At 44.8% G+C, this 27,963-nt stretch overlaps 2 protein-coding genes across 2 annotated transcripts in view; both read left to right on the top strand.

Annotated features, from left to right (window-relative positions):
• The window catches only part of LOC114876457, a 64,188-nt gene extending 53,310 nt beyond the window's left edge, over nt 1–10,878 (top strand). Inside the window, exon 3 of the mRNA XM_029187956.2 lies at nt 10,365–10,878. Coding sequence (XP_029043789.2) covers nt 10,365–10,394 — 30 coding nt within the window. The 3' untranslated portion in view covers nt 10,395–10,878. The remainder of the gene's footprint in view (nt 1–10,364) is intronic.
• Nucleotides 10,879–21,370: 10,492 nt separating this feature from the next.
• Nucleotides 21,371–27,963, top strand: LOC114876452. The gene is made up of 9 exons (XM_029187947.2): nt 21,371–25,542; nt 25,705–25,946; nt 26,098–26,275; nt 26,347–26,489; nt 26,560–26,738; nt 26,880–26,991; nt 27,052–27,234; nt 27,306–27,548; nt 27,618–27,963. Exons 1-9 carry the CDS (start codon nt 22,515–22,517, stop codon nt 27,696–27,698), a joined length of 4,389 nt encoding a protein of 1,462 aa, XP_029043780.2. The 5' UTR covers nt 21,371–22,514; the 3' UTR covers nt 27,699–27,963.

The raw sequence follows: 27,963 nt of genomic DNA on the forward strand, positions 1-27,963 counted from the left end.
TCCAACGCGCGTGCATCGTTCACACGGAGACATCGTCGACCAGTGAATAATTTGTCGGTGTGCAGTCATTGTAAAGTGCATCCTAGCGCGATCGTTCGATCGTCCTGGTAAGAGAAAAGGGATCGGCTTGCGGTAACCATCCGGCAAGAGCAGAATCTGCTCTGTGTACGTATATATACGTAAGTACGTATTACGGTAGGATAAAGGAGCATGCCTCGAGTCAAGTGACCGCGTCTGGAATTTACCTGAAACCACAGGGGGCCAGGTTTGTCGGTATCGTTTCTTTGTGCCTCACCTCTTAACGCGTTTACCGCTTGTTGGAAAAGCTCGCGGACATTTTCCCCTTTGCAAGCGGAATCTTCTGTTTGATTTAGGCGACGTCGACGGAGAAAGAAAGATCGGATCGAAGAGAAATCGGCCTCGGGTCGTATCGTGTCGAAAACTTTTTATCTTTTCTCCTTCGACGTCCTTGTATAATTGATAAATCTGATTCTTCTGTAGGAAGATTCCCTCTTTTCTCAGTTTTCTTCTCTTGCTAGGTGCTGTAAACTTGGTAGATAGTATCTGCACGTAAATACTGGCCTGAATCCTAGGCATGCCTTTCAACACGGCCCTTTTGCGATCCACAAAAGCTGTGGTATTTTCTATACAGCGTTTCAGCATCTTTGTACGGTCCAAGGATGTACGGAGGAATGTCGAGGGAAACAGAGAGAACGGCAATTGAAAAGGGCCGAAAAGTGGAGAGAGGGAAGTAAAGAGGAGAAATTGCAAAGACAAGGTAACAGGGTTCTTGTTCCGAGTGCAAAGCAATCCTCTTTAAACGTTGAATCGCAATTATTCCATTGATATCAATAATAAATTTAACGTTAAATCTCCTTGGAGAAAAATTTCGTCCGAGGTACTCGTGCCTCCCATAAAACTACTCACCGACGTCTGACTAAGGAACGCTTTTACTACTGCCGCCGTATCTCCCTGAAAAATAACGACCGACTATTTGCCGTCTACAAACAAAAACTGGCAGCTTCTTATAGAGAACATTTTCACGTGTATTCATGCGTACCGTACGATTTAGTTTTACGATACGTAACGCGTCACGAATACATGGAAGAATTTATGATCTTCGGACTGTCCGGATGTCAGCCTCGCGGGTTTTCCAAGCGTTCTCAAAAGAACGTCCCGAAGCTACGCGTCCAAAAACTGGGAGACAGTGAAGCATCGACGAAAAATTCGATTCTTTATCGCGATGACAGCGAGCAAAAACAGTAGACGAGAAAATAATAGGAGAACGAGGTAACGATTAATATTATCTATTGAAGTTTCATCAACTGAAAGGAGCTTATAAAGTACCGCTACTTTAAACGAACATCGGACAGTTTGATGAAATCCCTATTGAAATAATTGTAGTACAATTATGTAGAGCTAGTCGGATTAGAGCGTCATACGGTTAATGTTGAAATCGCTAATTTCATAGCGTGTGCCGAGTTAATTTATTCGGTTGTGCGAGGGACACTTAATACCATATATATTACATTCATACCGCAATTGTGCAAAACATGTTTGTCTAAATGAACGATCAATCATACGATACCTATTTCCGTTCAGTCAATCATTGACTGTCGAAAATTCGAAAGTTGATCAATTTATAATTCATTTTTGAATTATGGAGTATTAGAATCGAGGTCTAGCCGCGTTCTATATGCGAGCTTCTGGGAGGTAAACGGCTTTTCCGAGAAACGATTAAAGAATCGTAATACGGTATGTCGGAGGTAAATGGCGTGGGAAGAGAACAGGCCTATCGTGCTAGACAGGGCTGTCTGGAATTATGAATTGTCTCTAGATCGCTGGCTCTAGATCGCAATAGAGCAAAGTTCACAGAAAAATTGAAATTACAAATTATTTAGGAGGAAGTTATTTAATCATCCCGATATTTGTATCGTAAATGTGACCTGATAGAATTGATTGGAATCCTAAACCGAGCAGCTAGTCAAACTACACCACTATTCATCTGTAACGGCAACCACCCCCGCCAGGTTCACGATCTCCATCTCCAGCAGAGGGTGTTCTATGACGGCAGCGTGGGGTGTTTCTGCGAATGGAAGCCGGCCAAGTCATGCTGGCAGAGTTATAGGTCTGGTACGCGATGGGTGGATCAGGAGATCACTTACCGCACGATTGCGAAAGGATTTCGCGAGGGGTAGCAACCCCTGTCGAGGGATCGTATGGGAAAACCAATGGCCCGTGATATTCGACCGTGTAACCGAGAACGCTTGCAAACACAGGCCGGAGGATTGATTTTAAATTCTATGGAATCGGGTTCTCTTTCCTCTCCTCGTTTTTTCTCGTTGCTTCCATTTTAACGCTCGCTCCAGATTAATTGAAAGTAATTGAGCAACGCGTGGCGTGGATCCGTTGTAGGTGGATCGCGATTAAGCCGGACCACGGAGCGCGTTAACGTATTTTGGAGGTTGGCCACGATCGCTTATCTTCCTATTATTATTTCACGAACGAAAATACGAGGGTCTAGTGGCGAGCTGAAAAATAAAAGGAACGATAACACCAACTAACCAGACCATGGAAATTCGGATAAATAGCGCGCATTAAAGATCCACGATGGGGTGTCGGTATCGCGCTTTGATTCATGAATTTATTACTAATATCAATTTCGACGATACGGATTTAAAAGCGATAGTCTTCGCGGAACGAGTAGGATTTATTTCGCTGTCAGCTTCGGTAGACGCACACACACCATCCATTATATCGAGTGGGTATTTATCGCGAAGCGTCCAGTATCCTCTCGCCAAGATAAAACCCTCCGAACGGGGGGAGGGAGGAGTTGGATGGGCTGCTCGTCGAGGGTAGATATCAAACGTAACTTCCGTTCGCGTATCGGCCGACGATCCTCTCGCTGCTTCCTCCTGAAATTTCCCTCCCCGATAAGATTTGCATTTCGCCCGCGTTCCAATCGAAGATTTCCCTTTACCTGTCGACGAGCCGAGATTGGTTTGGAAGAATGTGACGTGTGGCTGTATTCTTTTACACTGCCGTATATAAATAAGAAAAAGAAGAGGTGAAACGTTTATTTCGATCAGCTGCTGACATCTCGTAAAACAGAATTCACTTTGAGGATACAATAGGGGATTCTGTTATTTCGGTGGAGACGGATGAGTGGATTGGGGATGTAGACATTTCACGATTGTAAAATTAGATTACTTTTTTTTCTAAATTAATCCAGGTATCGATATAGTTCTATTTCCACCCCGAACCGCAAAACTGTTCGATCTGTTCCTCGTAGGAGGCAGCGTTATTTACCGAAGTCTCGCTGGCAGGAAATAAGTAAGTTTCGAGCGTTGTTACTTGGATGGTCGTCGAGTCGAACAATCGTTGGGGTGGTTGAGGAAGAAGAAGAAAAAAAAAAAAACTTTCTACGGCTTCAGACAGCGATGGGGTAGCAGGTAAGGTCGCTACCGCAGGGTAGTATTGTCGTTCGCCACTTCTTCACTCTATCCACGTCTTCCGGTTCCTTTTTATTGCCGCCACAAAGACACACGATCACGGTGGCATACTCGACAACCCGGCACACAGAGTCGGCAGGACTGTTGTACCAAGAAATCGAGCACAACACTCGACGTTCGATCACGAAGAATAATCGACTGGGGAACATTGAAATACCGGTTCGTCGATACTTTCTTTCCGCTTGGTCTCCGATCTTCGATAATAAACAACACTTTCGCGACTCCGGTACGCGTTTTTTATGGACCAGCAGGGCAATTAAGTTGGAGAAATACGAGTGAACGGACGCGGACGAACGCGACTTTGGAAAGGTTGCACGTGGGAAAAGCCGGGCAAAACCGTCGTACATCTTCTGAATAAATCCAGCAACGTATCCGATAGGCGAAGCGGCATCCAGCGAGCCAGGATTGTTCGTACACATAAAAGCTGGCATAACGCAGAAGAAACGCCGGAGATACGCGAGATGCTCGCTAGGAAAATGTTCCTCACTCGATTGTATTTACGATAGCTCGTTTTACGGCAGTTCTTTTATGCCTTAACGCGGCGTAAAAGAGAGGAAAGAAAGTCGACCGTGTCTTAATACCTAACGAGTTCCCGTGAAAACAAGCTGGGGGGGTGGATAGAAATTGAACGAAGAAAGAGGAACGACGCGGTTAGGAGAAAGAAGGAGAAAGGAAATTGTCTTGATACTTGTACCCGCGATCTTCTTCATTCGCGATAATATTTCTCGTGTTATTGCCGAGCTGAATGGATTGTACGATTCGAGACGGAGTAACCAGGATTATCAGCTACTTTAAAAAGTCTACTTGAATGTATCTGACTTATATGGAGAGGAAAGTGTCTTCGAGGGACGTGTAAAATGTTTCCACGAGGTACGAGAATTTTGATAAAATTTTATGTAGTCGTAGATTATCTTGAACAAAGGGATAGTCGGACCTGCGTTACATTCGTTCCTATTTTATTTAACTCTACGCGAAATTCAAATGCTTTCAAGAGCTGGAGATTAAAATATTACTCGCCAGGTTATATGGATAATTGTGGAATAAAAGTGCACCCTCTGAATTTCAGACGTTTCTTCGAAACTGCACGAAGATTGAACATAATCGAGGAAAAATTATAAAAATTCGTTCTACCGTTTTCGAAGAACTACCGCGGTACTCATTTTTCATTCTTGGCTTAGTCAGAGGTAAGTGTGGGCGGAGAAAGCGGAAGTTCGCTCAACCTGAAATTCCGCGAAAGTTCTTTGTAATCTTGATACGAGGCAACAGCGAGGCACCGACTAGCACCGATCTAATGGCGACAAATCGTCGGGGGGAATCGGTTAAATAGCCGATAAAGTTGGCGCATCGTGTGCCGGTCATAATTCACAGAAGTGTATCTCGGGGAAGGTACACGGGTTACTCCTCGACGTTTCCGGATTTTCGTAGCTGCATCCGGTTCGTTCAGGCTCTCTTTACTCGAGGAGCGGGCTACGTTCGCTGCTGGCTCGAGGAAAGTCGAGTAAAATGGGGGATGAAACGCGGGGGGCGGAATAAAAAAGGGAATATTACGGGAGCCAAGGTGGAATCGAGCCGCGCCATAAAACCGCCGTTACTTCCATATAAGCCAAGCACGACCGGCTCTTGCGCGGATCGATGAATAGAAATCACCTACGTTTCGCGCACACGTACGCCTCGAGGACGATGTCGCGCGACACGCGTGCGGAATATGGGATCCCATAAGGCGACATCAGTGACTACAGATCCAACAAGATTGGACATGCCTTTGTTTTTAAAGGGTCTTGAATTTGTGCCTTGAAAAAAATGTACCCAGTATAAAAATGTGAAACACTTCGCCCTGCATTAGTCTAACACATGTTGACGATATCAACGATTATATTCCACCATTTTGTTGGATCGACGCGGATCTTGAAGATGTTATATGCCAGGACCGCCACCCCCAACACGGACAGAGCAGTGGAGAACAGAGGATTTTAAATAGCATTACAGAACACAACCCCGTAACAATAATTTTTTGTTAAAGCTAGAACCTCGTTGCGTTTCCATAACGGTTAGCAATTGTATCAATCAAATTTTCCTTGTGCCCGCTACAAAACCATATAAATAAGGGCTATCCAACGTTACGTAATCAAAAAATGAAAAAAAAAAAAAACGCACTCGCGTAATTGAAACTACCCCGATAACTCTGTAAATATTGATTCAAAGCAAAGTCGCTGGCGAACGAGTACCGCATCGTTCAACGCGATTCAACTCGTTGCATTTTGAAATTGCAAAAGATAAAAACAACAAAAAAAACAAATACCACCGATTCTCAACTTTCAATCCGTTCCGATTCGCTGCAGCTTTAACGCAATTATATTCAGAGCCGGTAATAGCCGCGGCGAACTTGGAAAGCAATTCTATCGGACAGTTTCGATATGAATTCAATCACTTTTCGTCAGCGCGATCTGATCAAACGTTCGCATTTCACGAAGCATCGACAGTAAGCTCGGCCATTACACAGAGGTGTCGAATATATAGTTAACGACGTGACGATACCACCGCGTCAAAAACAGAGAAACCATCCGCCGTGTTATGAAACCACGTTGCGACAGAGTTTCACGGTAGTGAGGGGGTTGAAAAGGCTGTGAAAAGTGGAAGGGGTGGTAGGGATGATCGTGTCTGCCGTCGAATATCTGAGCACAAAGAGAGAATAGGTGCTTTTGGTGACGATGATGCTAGTTGAAAGGGTTCGAAAGGGGGTGAACAGTGTGTCGAGGGTTGATTCTCCCAGTCGCGGACGTTGATATGGGAGAGGGAGTCTCTGTTACATCGCGTTACAAAGAGCGCAATCCACCGGTAAAATCCTGTCAACGGTAACGAGGGTTTCGTGGTGCGTTAAAATTCTGCAACGGGAAACAATATTGACCGAGTTGTTTTTGTATTTCGCGTCTGACCGTGTTCCCTTTTTGTTTGACCACTCTTATCACCGTATGCGTCCCCCCTGGTCATCGCCCCTTCGGTGATTTCTTTTTGTTTACTTTCGTTATATTTTATTTACACCCGTTCGCGCACCAACGCCGCCGAAAAATGTCCTCGCGGCCGGAAATTCCGGCCCGCGACCGCCGGATCGGTTGGTTTCCCTGCATAGGGGATGGTGGTTCACAACGCGAGGCTTAATTGTGAGATTAAACTGCCGTCGCTACGGGCGCGGCACCCCGTCGTCGTGCAATTTGTTGGCCAGCTCGCGTTTAACGACCGCCGAAATGTTTAACGCTGTTGGCTAAAGATCGAACGGCTTTTATCTGCTGCAACGCGGCCATAAATTTGCGATAATACTTTGACAGCGATGCGGGATAACGTTGAAGCTGGCTTCGTTTCGTTAGAAGAGCTGAGGGTGTCTAGGAACTTCGAAAACGAATGCATGTCCAGTTTTTTGGATCTGTAATCACTGGTTCTACGATCTTACCGATGGTGTATCGAATGGATGAAAAAATAATTCGCATATCCGATCGAATAATCGAAATGTTTCGTCGATCCGACGATATACCGCGTGGGTCGGCCACGACGAGTACGACGGGACGATCAAATTGAAATGCGATTACAGTTCATTAGCCGAAATGTTCGGTCGTTCGAGAGATCCAATTACCAACGGCGAGCAGGCTGAACGAGGTGGAGATAGATGAAGGCTGTACACGGGAACCAGCTCGAGCAAAGAAGAGAAAAAGAAAGAGGAAATAGAGGGACGGGAATGGATGGCAGATTGGCTTGACAGGAGACGGAAAGAGCATACGTTGCCAGTGATCCGACTAATTCAACGATACCGATAAGTGAAAAATTCTACGATCGTTCATCCTCGAAATGTTCACGATTCGAGTATCATCGTCCATAAAAAAAAAGATATCAAGCACGGGAAAATAATATCAGCTTCGTCTTGCGTTTACGCGATCGTAACTCGACGCGTATCGCTCTAACGAAAGCAATTTCTCGGCACGATTCATACGGTACGCAGTGCAAATACGCTGTCAATTTTGTTTGAATTATCGAAGCTTAAATAATGTATCGATATCATTAACCGAAGCGAGTTACACACGGACGGTTGCTCGTTTGACCACAATTTCAAAATCAAACACGTGTTTAATACGCGAGACCCAGCTATTTTCGAGCTGTCGGCGCTGTTTTACCTCGCAAAGTGGACGCGGAGAATAGTTTTGATCGAGCGGAACAGACACGCCTCTATTCAACCCTTTATCCTACTTCCTGATCTCAATAAAACAACCTGTCAACGAAAGAATGCAGCTAAATTTAATTCCAATCAATGTTGGATCAATTATCCGATTGATCTGGAATTTAAAAACCGCGAATCTGTTGCGTCCTTATTCAAAGAGGACGATTTTACAAGACCAGGAGGACAAGTTCGTCGGCGTTGAACGTTATGTAAAGTTGGCTGATTTATGCGCGACAGAGTTGGCCGACGAGGCAACACGAAAGGATTCCAACGCAAGTTTAAACGCTTCTGTCGCGAGTGGCCCCCCTCGTCGAACGAATAGTTGCCGGTGAAGTTTCGAGCCCCGTTATGGCGCGAGTGCACCTGTAACCGTGCCACCTGAAAGCGGGGATTTCGAATCTTGATTAATGCGACCGAGAAATCGGAACGTAGCCAGCGTCGGAAAAATCGTATTCGTAACTTTATCGTCGGGATTTTTCGATGGATTCGCCTGGATATATGGGATCCGACCTTTGAATAATAGACGAGATTGACCGATGGTATTTTTCTGCGAAGCATACCATCGGCCGAGTATCGAAACGAAGTTCCGTCTTTTGTTTTGAGAAAAATATTGCACCGACGATGCTTCCATTGTCTTTTTAACGCATTCGCCGAATCCGCCGGGTCAATGGCGATATGCACTTTCGAATACAATCAAAATTTCATAGCTTAAGGTTTATCTGATTGAAAAATTTCAACCTCGACGCCTGGCACTGTTGGCAAAATATTAACGCTATTAAAAACCACCTTTTTCCTTCTTTTTTTTCTGTTTGAGAATATAAAATTTATAGTACCAGTCACCGTGTGTACATACCCCCGCTAGAAATATATTCGCCACGAAAGAACCAGCGCCCGCAGCTGCCGCTTGAAAATTGATCCCAGGCATTAAAGTCAGGATTTATGTCAATTCGCCGCCAGTAATTAGTTGACATTAAATTCCGGCTATGTTTAAATTTTAAATAACCATACGATGATGCTGACGGGATCACGCGAACGAGTCACGGGATTACAGTCGAAACGGTGGTGCGATGTAAAAAATGTTTCTTTCTGTTTGCCTATGTCATGTCCGGGCAAATGTTCTTTTATTTATCGTCCAGACGACGCGACGTCAAATATTTCGTTATTTACGAGCGTGCCGAGAACGGGCAGGGAAACACCCATGACTCTCAACAGAAATTCAAATAACCAACAAATTTTTTAATCCGATTAATCATACGTGGAATTCAAATTAGCGGGTCGAAGCAGTAGATTAAAAAATTAATTTTTAATTATCTTGAAACGAAACGCTGTTCCCGTCGGATTTTCTGCGATCGGCAATATTCCTCGGGGGAGGTTGAAACGTCTGAATTAACACTCGATGGTAGACGCGTGGTAATTGCACGCGGTAATCAACCCATCAAAATTCAAGGAAACACTCGCGAAGCGTGCTACAGGCCGCTTCCGGCCGGATTTTCGACGAGAGGAAGCGTGCTCTAGGTAGTCACGAGAGAACGCACGAATCCGTGGTGAGAATGTATTCATTGGGGTGAGTTGGGCCACGTCGAATTGCTCGGCCGGAAATGAATATTTTACCATTAACTTTACGCGATTCCATTGTAGTAATTGCGAACACTTCCGACCAACGGGTGCCAAACCGCAGGGCGCTACAATCAATTACGATGGCGTCATGACGCAGTCCATATATTATGCAGCACATCGAATGTCCCCTCAAATGATACCTACGTGTTTGCACGGCCGTGCTTTATACGTCATTCGTGTACGCTTCTGAGGTTTCCACCGTGCGAAGCGTGTGCGGATGTGTTCGAGGGGCTCGCCGATGCGTGCGGAAACGCGCCACGTGCAAGCTAGGATTCGCCGGTGCGTGCACCACGACAAATTGGCAGCGTTAAATTTAATGTCATTCGCTTGCTCGTCGAACGACGATCACGGGCACACGTCCGCGGAACCCCTGAAATGTTTTACACGTGCGTGAAAGCGTATCCGGTCTAGCGTCGTGACCACGATCTACGCTGCGCCACTTGATCCTTGTAAACGGAATCCATTTTCCACCCGTTACACGTGTTCGTGATAGGAGACAACGATTCAAACTTCTAACTTGACACTTTTTACGAAAAAACGCTTCTATCTAGTCGTCAGATACACTGACAAGTGAAATAGCACTATAAATGGTCAGACAACTGAAATAAAGTGTAGAATATGAACGTATAGAATGTATAGAATATAGAATATAGAATATATAGAAACTTATATAAAATGTCCGAAAGAATCTACGTAAAGAAAAATGCAAAAATCGATTATTAAAAAAGTGCATGTGCATCGGTGCACTTGATTTGAGGTATCTTTCAAACTATTCTGTTTTCAACATTTTACCCCAATACTTTCTTGTACAGAATATCTGACAAAATTGATCTACGTAAAGAAAAATGCAAAAATCGATTTATTAAAAAAGTGCATGTGCATCGGATAAGTGCATCGCTGCACTTAATTTGAGATATCTCTCAAACTATTCTGCTTTTTTTTTAGAGACAAGCAAATTATAACTACTGATCCCATAATAATCACCATATCAGATAAATCTATTTCATAAAAAAATGTTATTCTGCTTTTAGGAAATCTCTTCGCATAACGTCGCTGAGTAAGCAGGAACCTTCTCGCCCCTTCCGGTCGGATACTCGTCGTCCGCCGACAGTGGAGAGGAAAAAAAAAATCATATCTTTGTGATTTACTGCTCGACCGATTTTCACCGTGGACCGGTGCTCGCATGTAGAAATCGTCTGTATAAAAACGCGAGCTGCAAGCCGCTTCTGGCGAGGCTTAATATCTTTCGCGCTCGGATTTGCCGCGACAAAAATTCTCCCCTCGCGTTTACTCAATTACGCAGGTAACCTGTTTCCAAATGAGACGAGAACACGGTTATTTTTGTCGGCTTCTCTTTCGTCCTGGTGGAACGTGCAGGATCGGCACTGGTGGGATCAGCGGACGAGATAAATCTCGTATAATTTTCCCATTAATACGTATTTGCGAAACGATTACTTCAAGCTTAAAACCAACAGGAAAAATATGAAAGTTACAAATTCCGAGTGCGTTTGGCTTAGCGAGATAAATTTTTTCTGTTAATAACCACGTTAATAAAAGTATCGCGTTGGTTGAGGTTAAATTTTACAAACTCTACCCCGCGTCTGACCATACGCGTACCTATTCTACTGAATCCGGTACGTATCGCGGTACAAGCATGCTGCGCTTGTAATTAACGATGCTAAACAAACATTCCCCATTCGAAATTAGTGATATTTACACGAAACGATGCATTTGTAATAGCAAACAGAAATTGAAGAGAGAAACGAATGATAAGTACGTCTAGTATCGAGTTAGCTGGAGCGTTTCAATTCGCAGCATCCTCGCCTTTAATTTCGCTTCTGTCGTTCCACGGCTGTTTTGCACGAACGAACGAGCAAACGATCGAGGACACCGGCCATATATGCTCGCGCGTCAGATGGAGAGCATTATTTTTCTCGGCGATCTAACGAGGCGAAAGCGCTTTTTTCCTCCGGCGATCAGATAAACGGATGAACGAGCGATTCTACGCGAGAAATTCGACGCCAGCGAAGCAGACGAGTCGATATTTCGAGGACACGTTTCTAAACGCGAACGAATTCCGCCATCGAGACCGAATCGAACCCGTGTCGTTCTCGATCGATGTCTCGATTTTGCTTGTAGTTAGGTCCGTTAGTTGAACGCAACGCGAACACTTGGTGCTACGTGGACGGGAAGAAAATGTGATCTCATCTGAATCGAGGCCACTGGTTAGTAAAAAATTACGCGACGTCCTCTGCAGGTCTGCAGTGGAAAATTGATTACACCAAAGACATCGAAGCATCGAGGGTATACAGGTCCGTAGCAAAGAAGCTACACCATCCACGCGTCAAATTCGCTGGGTTATTAATCAAAGATACGACGCAACAAAAGAATACTTGGTGCAAAAGTAGTGGACGTCTGAAACGTGATTACTCGGTCATTAGATGGGCAGACAAGTGGAATAGCAGGAAAGATACTCAGACAAGTGTAAGAGCAAAGTGAAAAGAAAGAAAACTTATTCTTTTAAAAATAGTATTTTTCTGTACATGGTTCTCAGATGGCGGACCATGGTGAGAGCCATAATTTTACTTAATATCTCAATTGACTTAGACTCCACTGTTCAAGGATTATGTAGATGGTCAGCCAATGGGGAGGAAAAGTAGAATGGGGTAGATTACGTTTCTACAATTTCTTGTCCATCTAAATTTAAATATTTTTATTCCATTCGAAAATTCAATAATATCGAAGAATCTTAACAGTGGTCCCCGAATGGAAAAGGAAATATTTCATCCCCCGATACACCTTTTATTGTCACGACCCAAGAGAACTAACACCCTCGATGTTTCTTTGTCCCCGAATACGAGTTTTCTTGCATATGCGATAGTCGGATACCTCGAGAGATCACGTCTCATGATTCGGGTAGGAAGAACGACGCCATAAAAAGCGCATAAAATGTCGCGACAAGAATACGTTCAGGCTACTGGGAGGATCTTAACGCGCTTTTCAGTCGCCCCGGAAGGGGTCGGGTATCGTGCTACCCGGTAGAAGCAAACATAATAGACCGAGGCGCATACTGGAATTTTCATTTTTCCGGTCGACCTCGCGGAAGATCATAACCCATCGCACAAACTGACGCAACCACCGGGCCAGCGTCGCGACGCGAAAAATGTACGGCTGACCGGCGTCGTTGCTTCTCGTATATAACAGGCCACGAACAGCAACGCTTTGGTCGGTTAAATGTCTGCCCTCTAGGCTCCGCCGTACGCGTACCATAAAAAAGCTAGCATGCACCGGTGCATAATCTCGGGGAATTAGAACATCGCGTTGAAAAAGATGCATCGGTCCGTGTTTTCGGTATTATCGTTGATTTGTGAAGAGAAAAATACTGTTTTATTCTCTGACATGACTTTTACAAACTTTTCACGAAAATTAATTAAAATTCAAGAACTGCTTTTATTCTTGTACTCTTTCAAAATTGCTAACGGTGAAATTGAAATACGAATGTAACGATATGATCGAACGAATCGTATCGAAATGCAAACGTTTCGAAACGTTCGAGTGGCAAATCACAGCTGTAGGTGAGGTATTATAAGCATCTGTACGTAAATCTGGCCGCGATATGGTCGGTGGTAGCAATAACCGATAACCGAAGATTGCGTGGCATAATAGTGAATGGAATTTTTATGGAGCAGCATTTTTCGAACTGAATGTTTTATCGAGACTGCAGCCGGCACTTGGGTGAGAACCGTTTTTCCCACCCTTTTGTACGCCTACGATTGTGTGTAACAATCCGTGTCGCGTATCGTTACGTGTTCGTGTACCTTCCTTCCAGTGTGTTACCAACCCCGGCTCGCAACCCCCTTAAAACCTTTCTCTTTCTTCTCTTACTATCTCCGCCCCTCTGTTCTATCCATCGTCTCCCATTCTTCTTGAACCCGTTAAAAGCAATCCATACTTTATTCTCGCCTCGACTGTCTCCGCGACCCTCTCTCTTTCATTATCCCGTCGAATATCCACGGGTGGCGTGTGTACCCAGCCTAATGCAGGCTGGCACGCAGACGCCAGGCATCGCGACGTAATTTCAGATCGAGCGGAGAAAGCGAATCGAGCCTCCCGTACGAACGATTTCCACCTTTGAGCCGGCCCGAGCGAAGGAAATTTCTTTTGAACCGCTCCCTACCTCCGCGGGAGAAGAAGGATTTCGTGAAATAAATCTGGCTGGGCCGGCTCACTCGTCACCCGAGGCACTTCTAGATTTTCGGATTTCGCGAAAGTGATTGCCAATCCTGGAAAGGAAATCTGAGAAGAGAACGGGGATCGTTCCCTATCGCGTGACGTTACACCGGAACAGAGGGTTGTAACGTAAAGCTTTCTTCGCGACGAAGAAGTGTAACCGTGATCTTCACGCACCTTACTCGAACGTTCGAAGTCTTCACCAAGTTCACTCGTCTGCTCTTCGAACGAAAAACCGAAATTTTCACTGGTCGCGCAGTTCAATTTCCTATCGATCTTTCGATTTGACACGGAGTGAAGATCCTTGAGGATTCGGTTCGATGCATCCAGGATCACGTCCCTCGAAAATAGGGACGGTTTACGCGTGGAGGAACACGGGAACGATGCTGTGGCAGGGAAAAAAGAGAAAGAAATGGAAGGACAGAGAAGCGGACACGAACGAAACAGGAAGAATAGAAGGGACACGAGTGGCGGAGAAGAAGGAAAAATGTGGGATTATGAGTTTATACCGGCTTCCCGTGGCTGGTACAAGGGTTTGTTCGAGTATTCGATTTTCAAGCGTTCCAACCCCCTGGCCGAACGTCCCGCATAACCAACGTACTATCCGCATTGCTCCCCTCTTGCCGACCGTCTGGCTGATCATAGGTGGGTACTCATGAAAGTATATTGCACTTTCCGCTACGGTTTACACGTTGCATTCTCTGATGATTGGATTGAAAATCGATCCCAGCCGCGATCGCGTTATTGGAACGTACGCGGACCCCCGATGTGGATGTTTGAGCGTACGTGAGAGGTGGACAGAAAGATGTTTTTCTATCGTCTTCTTCCGGTATCCTCCTTTTTTTCCCTCCTTTCTTTCTCCTTTATTTATGTCTTCGTTTCTCGTGTTTCTTTCAGACGCTCTCCTCTGCCAATAGCGACCTCAATCTCGAAGCCAAACACTCGTAAGCCGGTCCATCTTGTTCGATCCCGGCACCGACATCACTTCCCGTCGCCTGGGAAAGAATAAACAAATAAGAACCCTTTGGAAATCAGATTATGCGAAAAAGATCCGTCCCAAGGTGCGTGGGAAACCATGGTGACGAGGTAAGAAGAGGTTTTTTTTGGAGAATACCACAAGATCAATAATTATTTTAATTTATTTCCGACCACGTTCAAAGACGCGACAGCTGTTCCGTCGACGAGCGTAATTAGACAGCCGCGTAATTAATTTTCTATGAGACGCGACAAAGAGCAGGTGTGTTTGTGGTAAACCGATAATATATATCGCGACGGGTTGGAACGCGGGTCCGTATTGTCCCGAAGAACTGGTTCCCGAGAAAAGCACCGGGTGCACACGGAAACCAAGATCTCCCAAACGAACCCCGTACTTGCGTAATACCCGGATTGCGAATACGCGAACCATAAAATGCCTGGCGTTAGCTCGAAGTAGCCAGGCAAACAGACGCTCGAGGGAACATAAAATCCGACGGTATAAAGATTCCGTGCAAAAGTACCGCCGCGTTTCGCTTTTTCGCTCGCAGACTCTGCGCGCAGTGCATTTAATTTGTGCGTGATAACGCGCGAGTACAATGGATATTGCTTTCAAATTTCAAAGTTTTTTCGCGTTTAATAAAACGTATCAAGGTTTCCTTTATTGAAAGGAGAATTTGTTTGGGTCATGTATCGCTATTTTAATGAATAATGAAATAGACCGTTCCTGTAATTAAATTCCTCTTCGCGGAATGAAAATGTTCTAATTAAAGATTCGATGTGTTGACTGACATGGAGATCACCGACCACCGACACTACAAATGTAATTTAATCTAATAATTATTAATAGGAACCAGATTGAAGGATAGATTAGAGAGTTAATACTTAATATTGTTAATAATGCAAATTACAGTGTAATCGCATGGCTATTTCCACCGTGGCAATCAACGTGTTAATTAATCAATGAAACTTCATAAAGCTTCACCGAATTAAATTAAATCCAAAAATGATACCATAAAAATTTCAAGAAGATTCTGAATGCAATTAATATTCCATCGATAAAATGATGTACCAAGTGTGATAATTAGATTTGAGTACTTTTAATAATTTCTATTAAACCATACTATGCTAGATATCATTTTTTTTTTTTACTATGATAGAGGTATTTTTTCGTCCGCAACAGTTTTCCCCATGAAAAATGAAATATAATATTCGTTAGGAGAAAGCAATATTAAATTTCAAACATCGAAAGGTTTCGGATGGGATCACATATCCCTACCTCCATCGATAGCGGATCCGAACAACTGTTGATACACGTGTAAGCTCCAATTCGAACGTCTGTTTGTGTATGTCCGCCTATAGAACACAGATGTAACCAACGCCTAACCCAAAGCTACCTAAGACTTAACCAAGATCCAACCGATACGTAACCCAAGTCTAACAAAGATCTAACCGAAAGCAGACCAACCGTAACCAATGATTTAATCCGTAACCTTTGAATCACCAGGCTCGATCAGAACTCGGTCGAAACTTAATCGATATCCATTACCTTATATTTCGCGCAATTAATTAAATGAAATATTTGTCCGAAAATGGAAGAAAAATTGAAATCGTTAGACGTCCCGATGTCAATAGATACCGAAATACAATCTGACGGATATCTTGAATGACGTTTCAAATATCTCGAATGAAATACGAAGATTTTCCTTCAGTGGCTCATTTAACTGACAGGAGAATGCGACATTTGATCTAAAAACGATGCAAATAAATCGCCCAAACGTAATCGATGAATAGGTTCGATGTATCGTGAAAAATGATTTGAAATCTGCATTGTAAATTATTTGAACGGGAGGATCGAGTTATATTTCTAGACGGATGACGTGCGGTTTTCAAAAGTACCGTTCAATTATTAATCGTATCAAAATTTACGGTCGATGGTCATCATGCAACAGTACTCGCTGTCTGTAACACAGCATATTGATATCCTGTCCATATCATTACCACGATACAACGTTATTTCATGGACATCAAAATTGCTGGGATTTACCGATTAAACTCGTCCCCTCTCGATCGGAAAGCTTAATGCCATATCGAGCCTTGGCAATCGAAAGCTTGTAAGCTACGCGTGTTCGCGGTACGCTCGATTGGTCGGTTAATTGTTAAAATGTTGTCGGAATACATCGTTGGGTTATTAATAAATACGGTGGCCGTATTTTCGAATGGAAAATGGAAAATCGTTGGTAGCCGGGATCGTTTTAAAAACGAATGAAAAATACTGTCGGTCACGGAACAGAGATGTAATAAAGATTTATGGGCCGGTGTACGATCAGACAAGTTACAATTGCCGATCGCAGAGATGGATAAAAGAGATAAATATACGGACACGGGTAGAATTGAAAAAAGAACGATTCCGTCCACGTTGTAAAAAGGGCCAGGAATAAATCTCAGGAAGGGGGGCCAGGCGAATGGAGAAGCTTAATTGAATCTACGATATCCATTCGCGTTGATTAATTCAGTTCGATCACCGCAACGGGATACAATTATTTCATGCAGAATCGCTGCAAGGGACATTTGTATCTATGGATTGTCCAGAGAAGCTTCTAATAATTATGCTTTCTCGTAAATCTGTGTTTGATGTTCGGATCTGTCGTGTGATTCCACAAATGTATCAACGATTTAAATAACTATGGAATCTGTGCACCTTGTAATTAATATATACTGCACGTATCCAGGCGTTATTAATAACGAAGGCTCGCCTTTCGCGACGTTTGACGCGTCGAGCGGTCGCGTTTTCATCGATTCACACAAGGGACTCTGCTTTAATACGTATACACCCGGATAACTATTAATTCGACAACATGCGAATACCAACGAAACGAATTTCCCGTTGTACAAGGTAACAAGGGGTGCAACTATGCTCTTCGCCCCTGATTATTATCCATAACGTGTCGAGTATCGTTGTTAGCCGCTAACAAACGCTGGAATAATAGGAAGCCGACCTGTTTTCAACGGTAAATAGAACAAACAACGACGATAAGCATGATTACGTTCTCTACGTGTCCGACACTCGTACGGAGTGTTAACCCGTTCCCTCGGATGCTCGACGATAATCAGAATCGATTTGCTATTGTTTCTGATGAATGACCAGCCACCCTTTCTACCGATCGGCTGTGTTTCGTTTAACATTGGATCAGAAGACTGTGTCCATCCGATCCTCACGGTAGGAAGCTTATCAAAACGTTCCGCGAAACTGAACAGGAAGATCAACTGGAAATCAGATTCATAACTGGGTCGATGCGCCACTTTGATGAGCACACATTTTGGGAAATCTAACTTGTAACTTTCCTTTGTATATCTAACAGGAAATTATTCAGTGCTATCATGTTTATTTAACAAAAGCAACTGAAAATAAAATTTGCGATAGAAATGATTTTCTGTTGTACAATTTTAGGAGGTGTATGGACCGAAAATTTCCATAAAATCCTCTGAGCATAACTGTAAATACGGATTTAAAGTGTAAATAGAGGAAATATATAATTGATAAAGAGGAAATAACGGTACGTTTCGATAAAAGCGTAGCGATTCGAATTTCACAATCGAAGATATTACGTAGCCGAGAATTCGCGTATCGATCGACGTACGGTGGTTAAGTTCTGTTTTCAATTTTATGATTATCGAAAGGATAATTGGTTAGCCTGTCCCCTCCTGGCCGAATGTGACAACGCTAAAACGACGGTGAAATCGAATTTTCCTCGAACAAAGAGCGGATCCTAGCGTATCGTCATTTATTTCGGAACGTCGCGAAACAAATTTACGCGCTTGAACGTAATTTGGCAACGCGAGGTATCAGCGATTATTTCGCGGAACCCCCGTTTCCCATCCGCAACGACGGCGCGTATTCATCAGCGAGTAACTACGGATATTGCAGAAGCACGCTCACAGCTTGCGGTACGTATGGACACGAAGTGAAGCTCAGTCTAATCTCGCGTACAACGGGTAACTTCGCCAAGACAATCTAACTATCTTGCTCACGTACGGAACAACGGTGTAACTAAGGAGATAGCCAAAGGGTACGTCGAGTCCCAACACAAGTCGAAGTCCGTCTAAGAACTACTTTCCCTCACGTACAGTGAGTCCTTCTGTTCTCGGGTTAAGATGAACAGATCTGGCACAATATAAGTCCTCCCTTTGCCGTGTTCCCCAACTACGGGAAGTACAGTTATTACATTAGATCGTTACATGTTAATAGTTCAACACGGTTCGACGTGGCATAAAATGAACCGAGAAATAGATGCGGAATAATTTTACTAAGATCCACGTACACCCGTGCGCGGTTTTTTCAGCAGCTGTCAGAGAACAGGCTCGATAAGCGCGAGATGCCGTAAAATTTCCATATCGAAAGCTTCGCGATCTCTTATCAAATAGTCTTAGAATTCCGAAACGTCGGCCGCGTTCGTTTGCATATCTCGCGAAGAAGGAGGCTTCCGTAAAAGCGACGTTAGAAAATAAAAATTTTCGACGCCCACTTGAAATACAATCGTCGGTACGATCGTTGTCATAGAATTCTGAAAGCGTCGATCGAGGAAGCTTGAACGGAGTAGAGCATCCGCTTTAATTTTAATTCGAGACTCAAAAGAAGAAGTCTCGTCTAAATGAAGCGACGTCGCCGTCTCGATCGACGTCCCGTTCCCGGGGATAGCGGCAAACTTTTTGCCGTTGCTGGCCGACGGCAAAAATGCTACCCGATTAATTTGTATCCCTGATTCCCGTGGAAAGCGCGTACGGGTTCGCCGTGTATCTGAATAAAACATCGCAGCCGATCCAAGCGGGTGACTAAATTTTAAGCAACGCCAGGGCGCCGCTTCCGCGGCGACCTTTTCAAAGTTCAACGACACGCTACGGGACTTGTAGCTCTCTGTTGGGAATCTGACATAAAAATTGTAAATCGGGGATATACCGGTGCCTGTGGCTCGATACCGGAGGGAATAATCGTGCATCTCGAACGAGCTCGAAACTTTTCTACCCCCCGTACGTTCTATGAAAAAGAACAGTTTTCCGGGGAGAAGGGAGAAGAGAAAAAAAAGAGAATTGGAGTATCGAAAGGCAACGAGAAGATCGAGTAAAATAGGGAATGATGGTTACCCTCGATGTTCGGTTCTTCGTTAATGGTAATGATCGCGTCCTAAAAGTCCTGGTGAACTCGCGAAAGGAAACATCGCGATTTGTATTCAGGACGCGGTATGCCGTCGCTACGTAGCGTGGAACAGGGTACGAGCCAAGCTAAGTCGAGGGGGCGGCCGGGTGGATTCGCGAAATAAACTCTTGAATAAGAGAGAAGCGAAGGGGTTGGTGTGCGAGAGAAGAGGGTGCACCGAACGGCTAGACTCTTGCGCTCCAGTTCGGCTTCCGACGATAAAAGTGAGCTAAGACCACGCAAACACCAACACGATCCTCTCGTTTCGAACGTGAATGTATCTATATACGCGTACGAATCGCTTATGGCAACGTCGATGTGCAACACTCGAGGACACCCCCTAGGACACTTTATTTGGCGACGTCGTTCGCTGTTCGCCGTCTCCTTGCTCGTTATAATCGAACGAAATTCTGAATGGATGATAATTTACATGGGGGACAAGATAGGGGGTCAATGAAACATAATTTAACCCTTTGACGGCGGACCATAAAGAGAGCCCAAATTTTATGATAATTTAATTTTCTATTTCATATCATTTTCATTTTCTAAATTTTAATAATGGTACCTTATAAATTTAAACTGAATTATTTTAAAACTAAGACCACAGTGGCCCCAGAAAAGCACCCATGGAACTAAAATTGGAAATCTGAGGAAGGTTTAAAAAAGCGCCGCGAAGATGCGAACACGAACGCGTCCGAATAATGCCGGCGTCGGTGTACGCGGAGTTGTTTAACAGTGGCTACCTTTTGAGCCGGTACCAAGGGAGAAAAGGGGTAAAAAAATCTGATGTATCTCGTGGTTCGTTTAAACGAAACCTTGCAACGGAGAACGGTAAACGCGCCCCAAGGGTAGTAACCCAACCGAGGATGCTAGTAGCGGGCCTGAATGTTGTCGAGTAATTAAACAAAATATAGAAACAGTTGGCGTTTCCATGGCTTGTCGCCTCTTTACGCGGACGGATCTTTTTTAGAAACGGCACCACGGTATTGTACGTCGTCGCCGTTTTGTGCGAACCGGCGTAAATACGCGCGAGTGCGTTCTACCACGGGACCGCTCTTGGTTGTGCTCTCAGAGAAGCTGTTTTGGCTTTCGAGATACCCGACGTTGCTGGAACTCTTGAGCAAACGTACTTAGGCGGAGCGTTTAAAGGCCACCCTTCTCTCTCTGTCTCTCTCGTTGATGCCTTTCTTCGTCGAGTAAATGTAATTAAAAATACTCGCTTGGTTAATTTCCAAACAGCCGCGAACGGTACCCGGAGAACCGCGTTATCACCGAAAAATTTCGTTAATGGCGTGTACACAACGACGAGACGGCTAGTTGCGTTCGAAGTGGAAGAGAAACTTCTTATCCGGGGAGTTCATCGTTTTAGAAGGAAAATTGTTACAACCTCGTTATGGAATTGTCTGTTAATCCTTCTGTTAATAACTAAAACATTTACGGTTATTGTTTTCCAACTGGGTTTCCTGGGTAGAATGAACGGCTGCGCGAAAAATGATTGTATCAGACGAGAGTTAACGTAAATTCTGATTTATTACACCCTCTATCATAGTTTCTAAATATAAATCAAGTATTACCGTGCTGTGAGATGACTATAAATCACGAATGACGCGAATGCTTAATAGACTATGCAGCAGGCTTATGTACAAACAGCTTAGAGTGTCCGATTTACATCGTTGAAGAGATTTGTTCGTTATATGCAAACTCTCCTCGCCTACGGTGTTATTTTCGGATTTGACTAATCCCGTGAGAGGGCATGAACCAGTCAAGCGATGACCAACGTTTCGTTTTGAAATTAGTCCGGAATAAATGTCGCGTGCTCTTTGAAAAATCTCCAAAATCACGTCCCCGTCGCGTGGTATCGCAAACAAGGAGCCATGTGTTTCGGACACTTTTTTTCTTCTGGATCAACTGAAAATAACACAACGATATTCTTCATCGCGACTACTAAAAATAAACGATGCTTTGAACTCAATTCTCAGCCGGTAGATATTGGACGAAAGCATCTAAACTTGAACATTTATGTCAAATCATCGGCTGTCAAATTTATTCTTTCCATCCAGGAATAGTGTGAGTGGAGTAATTAAACTTGATCGTAGGAATATTCGTCAAGACGACACGAACGTTCGCGGTTGAAAAGTCGCGGGCCGTATTTCTCTGTTTTGATTTCGGACAGCGCGGCGCAGACAGCAAGAGTGGACGTGAAAATAACCCACGGCAGGAGGAAGGCGTACCTATTAATAGCGAACCGGAGAGTATCTTTGTCGTGTGTTAGGCAGAGTCGCCGTCGGTTTCGCAGCGAAATTCGTCAGTCGATTTACCGTTCCGCGATACATTCTTCGCACGTAGACGCCGGGGAAACGCGTAACTCGATCGGAACACGATGTTCCGCAGAAGTTTGCGCCCGTACCCGGCAGCCGTTCTCGTTGTCTGTTGAATTTCCTGGCCGTGGCTGGTCTAAACATCGCGAAACTAGAGTGCCCTGTGTGTACGGATAGATTGGCACAGTTAGACAGGTGAATAGAGGCGAAGGAAAAGCGCGGAACGGGTTAAAGGAGGGTTGAAAAGTGGAGCTTGGCTGAGGAAGAGCGCGGCGGTTAGTCGAACGCGTGTGAATACCGCAAGATTCTTCGAAGGTTCCACGAGTTTGCCTTTACCTATAGACGAACTGGAAGGAAGTTAAAACCACATTCGAGTGAATCTAAATAAAGAACTATGTGGACCAGTGGATGAGGTACGGGGTAGGGAGGGAGGAGCTGGCTGCGAGAGGGATATGCGGTGAGTAAGAATGGTACAGCGGGCCGCATGCAGCATCGAGGCGAACACATTCCCCAATGGCGTACGGATCAGCGACCGGGAAGGAAGAACGTCGGACGTCGTCGCGACGGAAGCGTCCGCAGACCACGTAGCACGCGCGGTACACGAGGGACGCGGCACGCCGAGGTTCTCCCTGTTCAAGTGGTTCAAACGGTCGGGTAATCGCGAGTCGGGCGGGGACAAACGACGGAAAACGATCGGCAAGTATCCGGTGGATGAGAACGGACGACAAGAAAGCATCTCGTCGAGCGTAGAAAGCGTAGACACGTTCTACAGCACCACGACCGTGCGCAGTTTCGCTTTTCACACTGGAACCCTGAGCAGATGCGACGGACTGTCGTTAGATATTCTTGAACAAGCAGCCGAGGTTGGTCCGTTCGCGGCTGGAGCATCGAAAGTCGCGGTTGGCAACAAAGAGAACGAGCTCGCGGATGTCGCTTGCACGTTGCCCACCAACCGAAGAGACATCACCGCAAGATACTCCCTTCAACCATCGACCGCGTTCAATTCCTGCGGAAATCTATCCTTTCCTGACAGACGACTGTTGGAGTCGTTGAAGAGGCTAGACGATCACAGAGCCAGCTGCAACGTCGGCTCCACTCGCCGGAGAGTCCACGTGAAGGGAAAGCGACGAGCGCCTAATCCTCCCGTGAGCTCGGTGAAGATAACAGAGGTAGATGCACGGGAAACACCGAGGAACAGCAGCAGGCGGAAACGACCGGCGCCGAAACCGCCTGAGAAGCTGGCCGAGGGTAATTCGTCCGCGGAGAAGCGCGAAACTAAGCTCACCGATGGCGGAATGGACGTAGAAAGCCGAGCGGACACCGAGGACGAGCAAACTCTTAGCAACGACACCCTGGTGCTACAGGGTGGAGTTCTGTTGGCAAGGAAAGAGATTAAACTGAGCGGGAAAGAGAAGAACGGGAAAGACACGAGCTCGAACTCGTTAGACACTGCCATTCCTCGGGACAGCACGTCTACGACCCATACCGTTGGAACTCTGAGCACAGCCATGCCACGACCTTGGTACAAACGGAGCGTCTTCGAACATTCTCGGGATTCCGGACCGTCCAGAAGGGGCGATGTTCTCCGGGGGCCTACAACCTCCACGGTTGAAATAAAAGAAGAATGCGCTGCATCGAACATGGCTGCCTCCACGAGCTACTCCGTGGACGCGTCTCTGTCGAGATTGAACTTCTTCCATCGAGGCGGACAGACGGACGAGCGGAAAAGGGAGGCGAAGAGGAAATCAGGCCTGTCGATTTTGACGAATATCAGCGAGCTCGACAAAGAGGCTGCCGCGATCGTTCAAGAGGAGCAAGCTCGAGCTAGAGCCTCGATGCTGTTGAAGTCTTCAAGGTTGGTCGACGCGTTGGAGAAGAGGAATGAAGTGAACGAGGAGTTGGTTCAGGACATCGTCGCGTCCGCGATGGAAAATTCATCCCCCAGACGAGGCACCAGGGCTTTGATCTCTAAATTCAACGCCATCAGCAACATCACCAAAGTCACGGTCAACGCGAATTTTTTCGCGAAGAACCAGAGGGATCAACCATCGAAATTCGAGAGAGACGTGGTTAGAAACGCGAGACCATTCGAGCATGCTCCCGACTGGACGGAACACTCAAGATTCTCCGTCCAGCCACCCCCTGCACAAAGTAGCCGCGTCGAGAAAGACATCTCCAGGTACTTCCCGCCGCAGCAAAAGGCGGCGAGAAACAAAGTAGAGGCGAAGACTGCGAAGACCGTCTCGGACAAGGAACAAAACGATCGACTGGCGAACGAGACTTTCAACAGGATATCATTTTTACAGAGTCAACTCGCTGCGAATCGACTGAACGACTCTGCTCAGAAGGACAGCGCGGCAGCTTTGATAGAGGAGAAAATTAAATCGAGACAGCAATTGGCTAATGAAAAAAAGGAAAGAGAACCTAAAACGAGTAACGAGGAACCAAGGAGGTTCCTGTTGTCTCGCGGACCCACGGAAAAGAAAGAGCAAGCTTTGAACATTTTCGAGGAACCAAAGAAACTAGACAGACAACGTTTAGACGGTGTGCAGAAGGAATTCTCGGATATTTTCGAGGAGATCGATATGCAGTTACGTAGGAAAGAGTTGAAGCTCATCGATCGCCGTTTATCCCACACGAACGCGACATCCACTGATCAACGGGGCAAAGTTCACGAGGAAGCCGGAATATCAAGTAAGGTAACTAAAGTGCTCGATATCCTTGTGGAGGCGGAGAAGGACGCGAAGACAAAGACGAGCTTTCAGCCGGAAAAGTCGATACCATTGGAGGATGCTCGTTCGACGGTTACGAACGTAAAAACGAAATCGGTCAAGACGAGATCACCGATACTGAACACCGTCGAGGATCCAATTACAACGGATTTAAAAGAGATGTTGAAGGAAATGAAACACTCGTTACCAAAGCGTTCGAGACCCGGCAAAATGGTGGCACGTAACGCGAATGTAACGGAGAAAACTGAGGCACCAGGTGGCCAGGATAAAACAACGTATTTCGTTTCTGCAGTGACAAAAGTTGAGAACATCGCGTTGCAAAACGATTACGAGCTCGACAAACAAAAGGTTTCGTGTTCGGTGCAAACCAGCGGGAATCTACGAAGGCTGAATCAACCATCTTCGTCCGTGGAGCAACCGTCCACTTCCGGATGGAAACAGGAAAACGTTGTCTATAAAACGTCCGGGAAGAATGTGGGTGGTTCCGGACTGGTGAAGAATACCTTTCAGTTGATACGACCACGTGATTTTGCTGAAATTGAGGCTACGAAAACAACGCGAACCGGTAACAACGAGAACACTTACGCAAACGTGATCGAACAATCGCTTTACGCCAATGCCCATGTTCCTCCTGTGCCGAAAGAACGTTCACCAAGGGATAACATTGGAAAAATGAATAATAATAAGGAAATAACTACACCTGTGACGGTGATTGAACAGAAAGCAAAGGAAGAGGAGGAAACGAACGAAAGTGGTGAAGAAGGTAATGCGAGAAACGAATTAATTTATTTTTACTGCAACAGTCAACGTGTTAATTTAATTGACAAAGGTAGTTGTTCGCTCCGACTGAATCACACTTCTAAATTTATTGTCGCGTGTTATTCATTGCCTTTGAACTAACGTCTCTGTCCTGGTTTTATTACAGACGACAAAACAGCGGAGAAAAACATGAACACACTGGCCATAAACCGATTACTAAGAAAGTTAGAAGCTGCAATCGCGTCTGGCCATCATCAGCAAGCTGCCGGTTTGGCGAAGGAGCTGGCAAGGCTGAAGATCCATTGTTCCGTGATTCGACAACGATCGGCTCGTCTCAAAGATCAGTTGATTAAAGTCAATATGTACATTGAGGACAAGCTTGCTCACCAGGGACCTATACCACTTCAGGTGAATACCGTCTTAAGCTACTCAAATCAACGTACACGTAACTGATTTGCTATCCGTACCATGCCACCCTCCTTAGCTAATCTATCCCATCTACCGTTTCTCCATCTTTCAAGATATTTTGAAATATTATTAAATTAAAGTATAATAACAGTTGCCGAGTAGAATGACGGTGGCCGAGCTGAAGACAAAGATACACACGGAATTCGAAATACCAACGAACGTCCAACGATGGATAATTGGGAAAAATTTGGCAGATCGCGATGAGGCGACTTTGAACGAATTACAAGCAGTGGATGGATCACCGATATTTCTATACCTTGTGGCCCCAGGTAAGCGAATTTCTATAGGGAATCGTATGGTCACCCCTAAGAACGAAAATTAATCTAAATTTTAATTGGAGAATTAAGACAGACAAATGTGATACAAACGGAGGAATCCAGCGATATAAAGGAGCTGCCAAATGTCATAAACGATGATGTAAGTACGTTCACAGAAGTACTGCAAACTGTGGAAGAGGATCAGGAAGTAGTCGAGGAAGCTGAGGTATTAATTTGAATATATGATTCGTAGAAAGAGGAGCACTTTGTTTAATTCATGAAACGATTGTAAATAGGAGACAGAGGAGAGAAACACACCTGAGGAAGTGAGAATGGAACGATACGAGGAATTGATCTCTTTAGAAAACTGTGACGTAATACCTAATTCCGAGCCAATCGAATGTCCCGTATGCTTCGTTACATACGGCCCACGCGAAGGTGTAATATTAAGAGATTGCTTACATATGTTTTGCAGGTAAAAAATAATCAATAATTTCTTAATAAACTGACTACTAATTTGATTCCATTGCAGGGTAGTTTTAAATACCACTAAAGCTGCATTAATAATGAAAATTTGAGCCAAAATGAGAACCAATTACTAATTAATATGTTCTAGGTCATGTATTGCTAATACGATTAGATACTGCGAAGAAGCCGAGGTGAAATGCCCTTACAGAGATTCCGAATACACCTGTGAATCAACCCTCCAGGAGCGTGAGATCAAAGCAGTAAGTTTACCATTGATATTAAAATAAATATACAAAGAATCCATCCGTATGGTTTCTCAGCTCGTGGAACCAGAAATATATCAACAACACCTCGCGAAATCGATTGCTCAAGCGGAAAACAATGCCGGAAACAACGCGTTCCATTGTAAAACGCCAGATTGCCCTGGTTGGTGCATTTACGACGACGATGTGAACAACTTCCTCTGCCCGGTGTGTGGTGTGAACAATTGTCTCACCTGTCAGGTGAGAAAGAAGAAAATTATAATTCGTCGTCGATCGATCTCTGACATTCTAAACCGATGTTCCTGTCACAGGCCATACATGCTGGCAAAAATTGTAAACAATATCAACAAGAATTAAGACTGTCGAAGGAAACCGATCAAGAATCACGAAGAACAGCCGTGATGCTCGAGGAAATGGTGGACAGAGGCGAAGCACTCGCGTGTCCGACGTGTGCGGTTGTTCTGATGAAAAAATGGGGTTGCGATTGGTTGCGTTGTTCCATGTGCAAAACCGAAATATGTTGGGTAACGAGAGGTCCACGTTGGGGACCAGCAGTGAGTAGTATGCATGTACTCAGGAGTTTGATTATTCAACTCTTTTCCCATGTATAATTTTTCTCGCAGGGAAAAGGAGACACGTCCGGTGGCTGTAGATGCGGAGAAAATGGAGTCAAGTGTCATCCTCGTTGCAATTACTGTCATTGAATCATTACTGGTAGACACAATTACCACTGCAACAGAACCGAGAATTTATTTATATATCAATGTCAATTGTCTCACGACATCGAGATAAATTTTCCTTTGATACCTAATAACGAAATTTGATAATCGATAAAGCTGATATTGATAAGTAACACGTATATGTTACACAGGCTGCTTGCTCAACGATTAACCTTATCGCGGAACCGTCCTTCGTGGAATTGGATGTAATGAAAGCAATAAAAGAGGCAGATACCTCAATTTCTAACCA

This window comes from Osmia bicornis, chromosome 14 (genome assembly GCF_907164935.1).
Source record: "Osmia bicornis bicornis chromosome 14, iOsmBic2.1, whole genome shotgun sequence".
NCBI classification, from domain to species: Eukaryota; Metazoa; Arthropoda; class Insecta; order Hymenoptera; family Megachilidae; genus Osmia; species Osmia bicornis.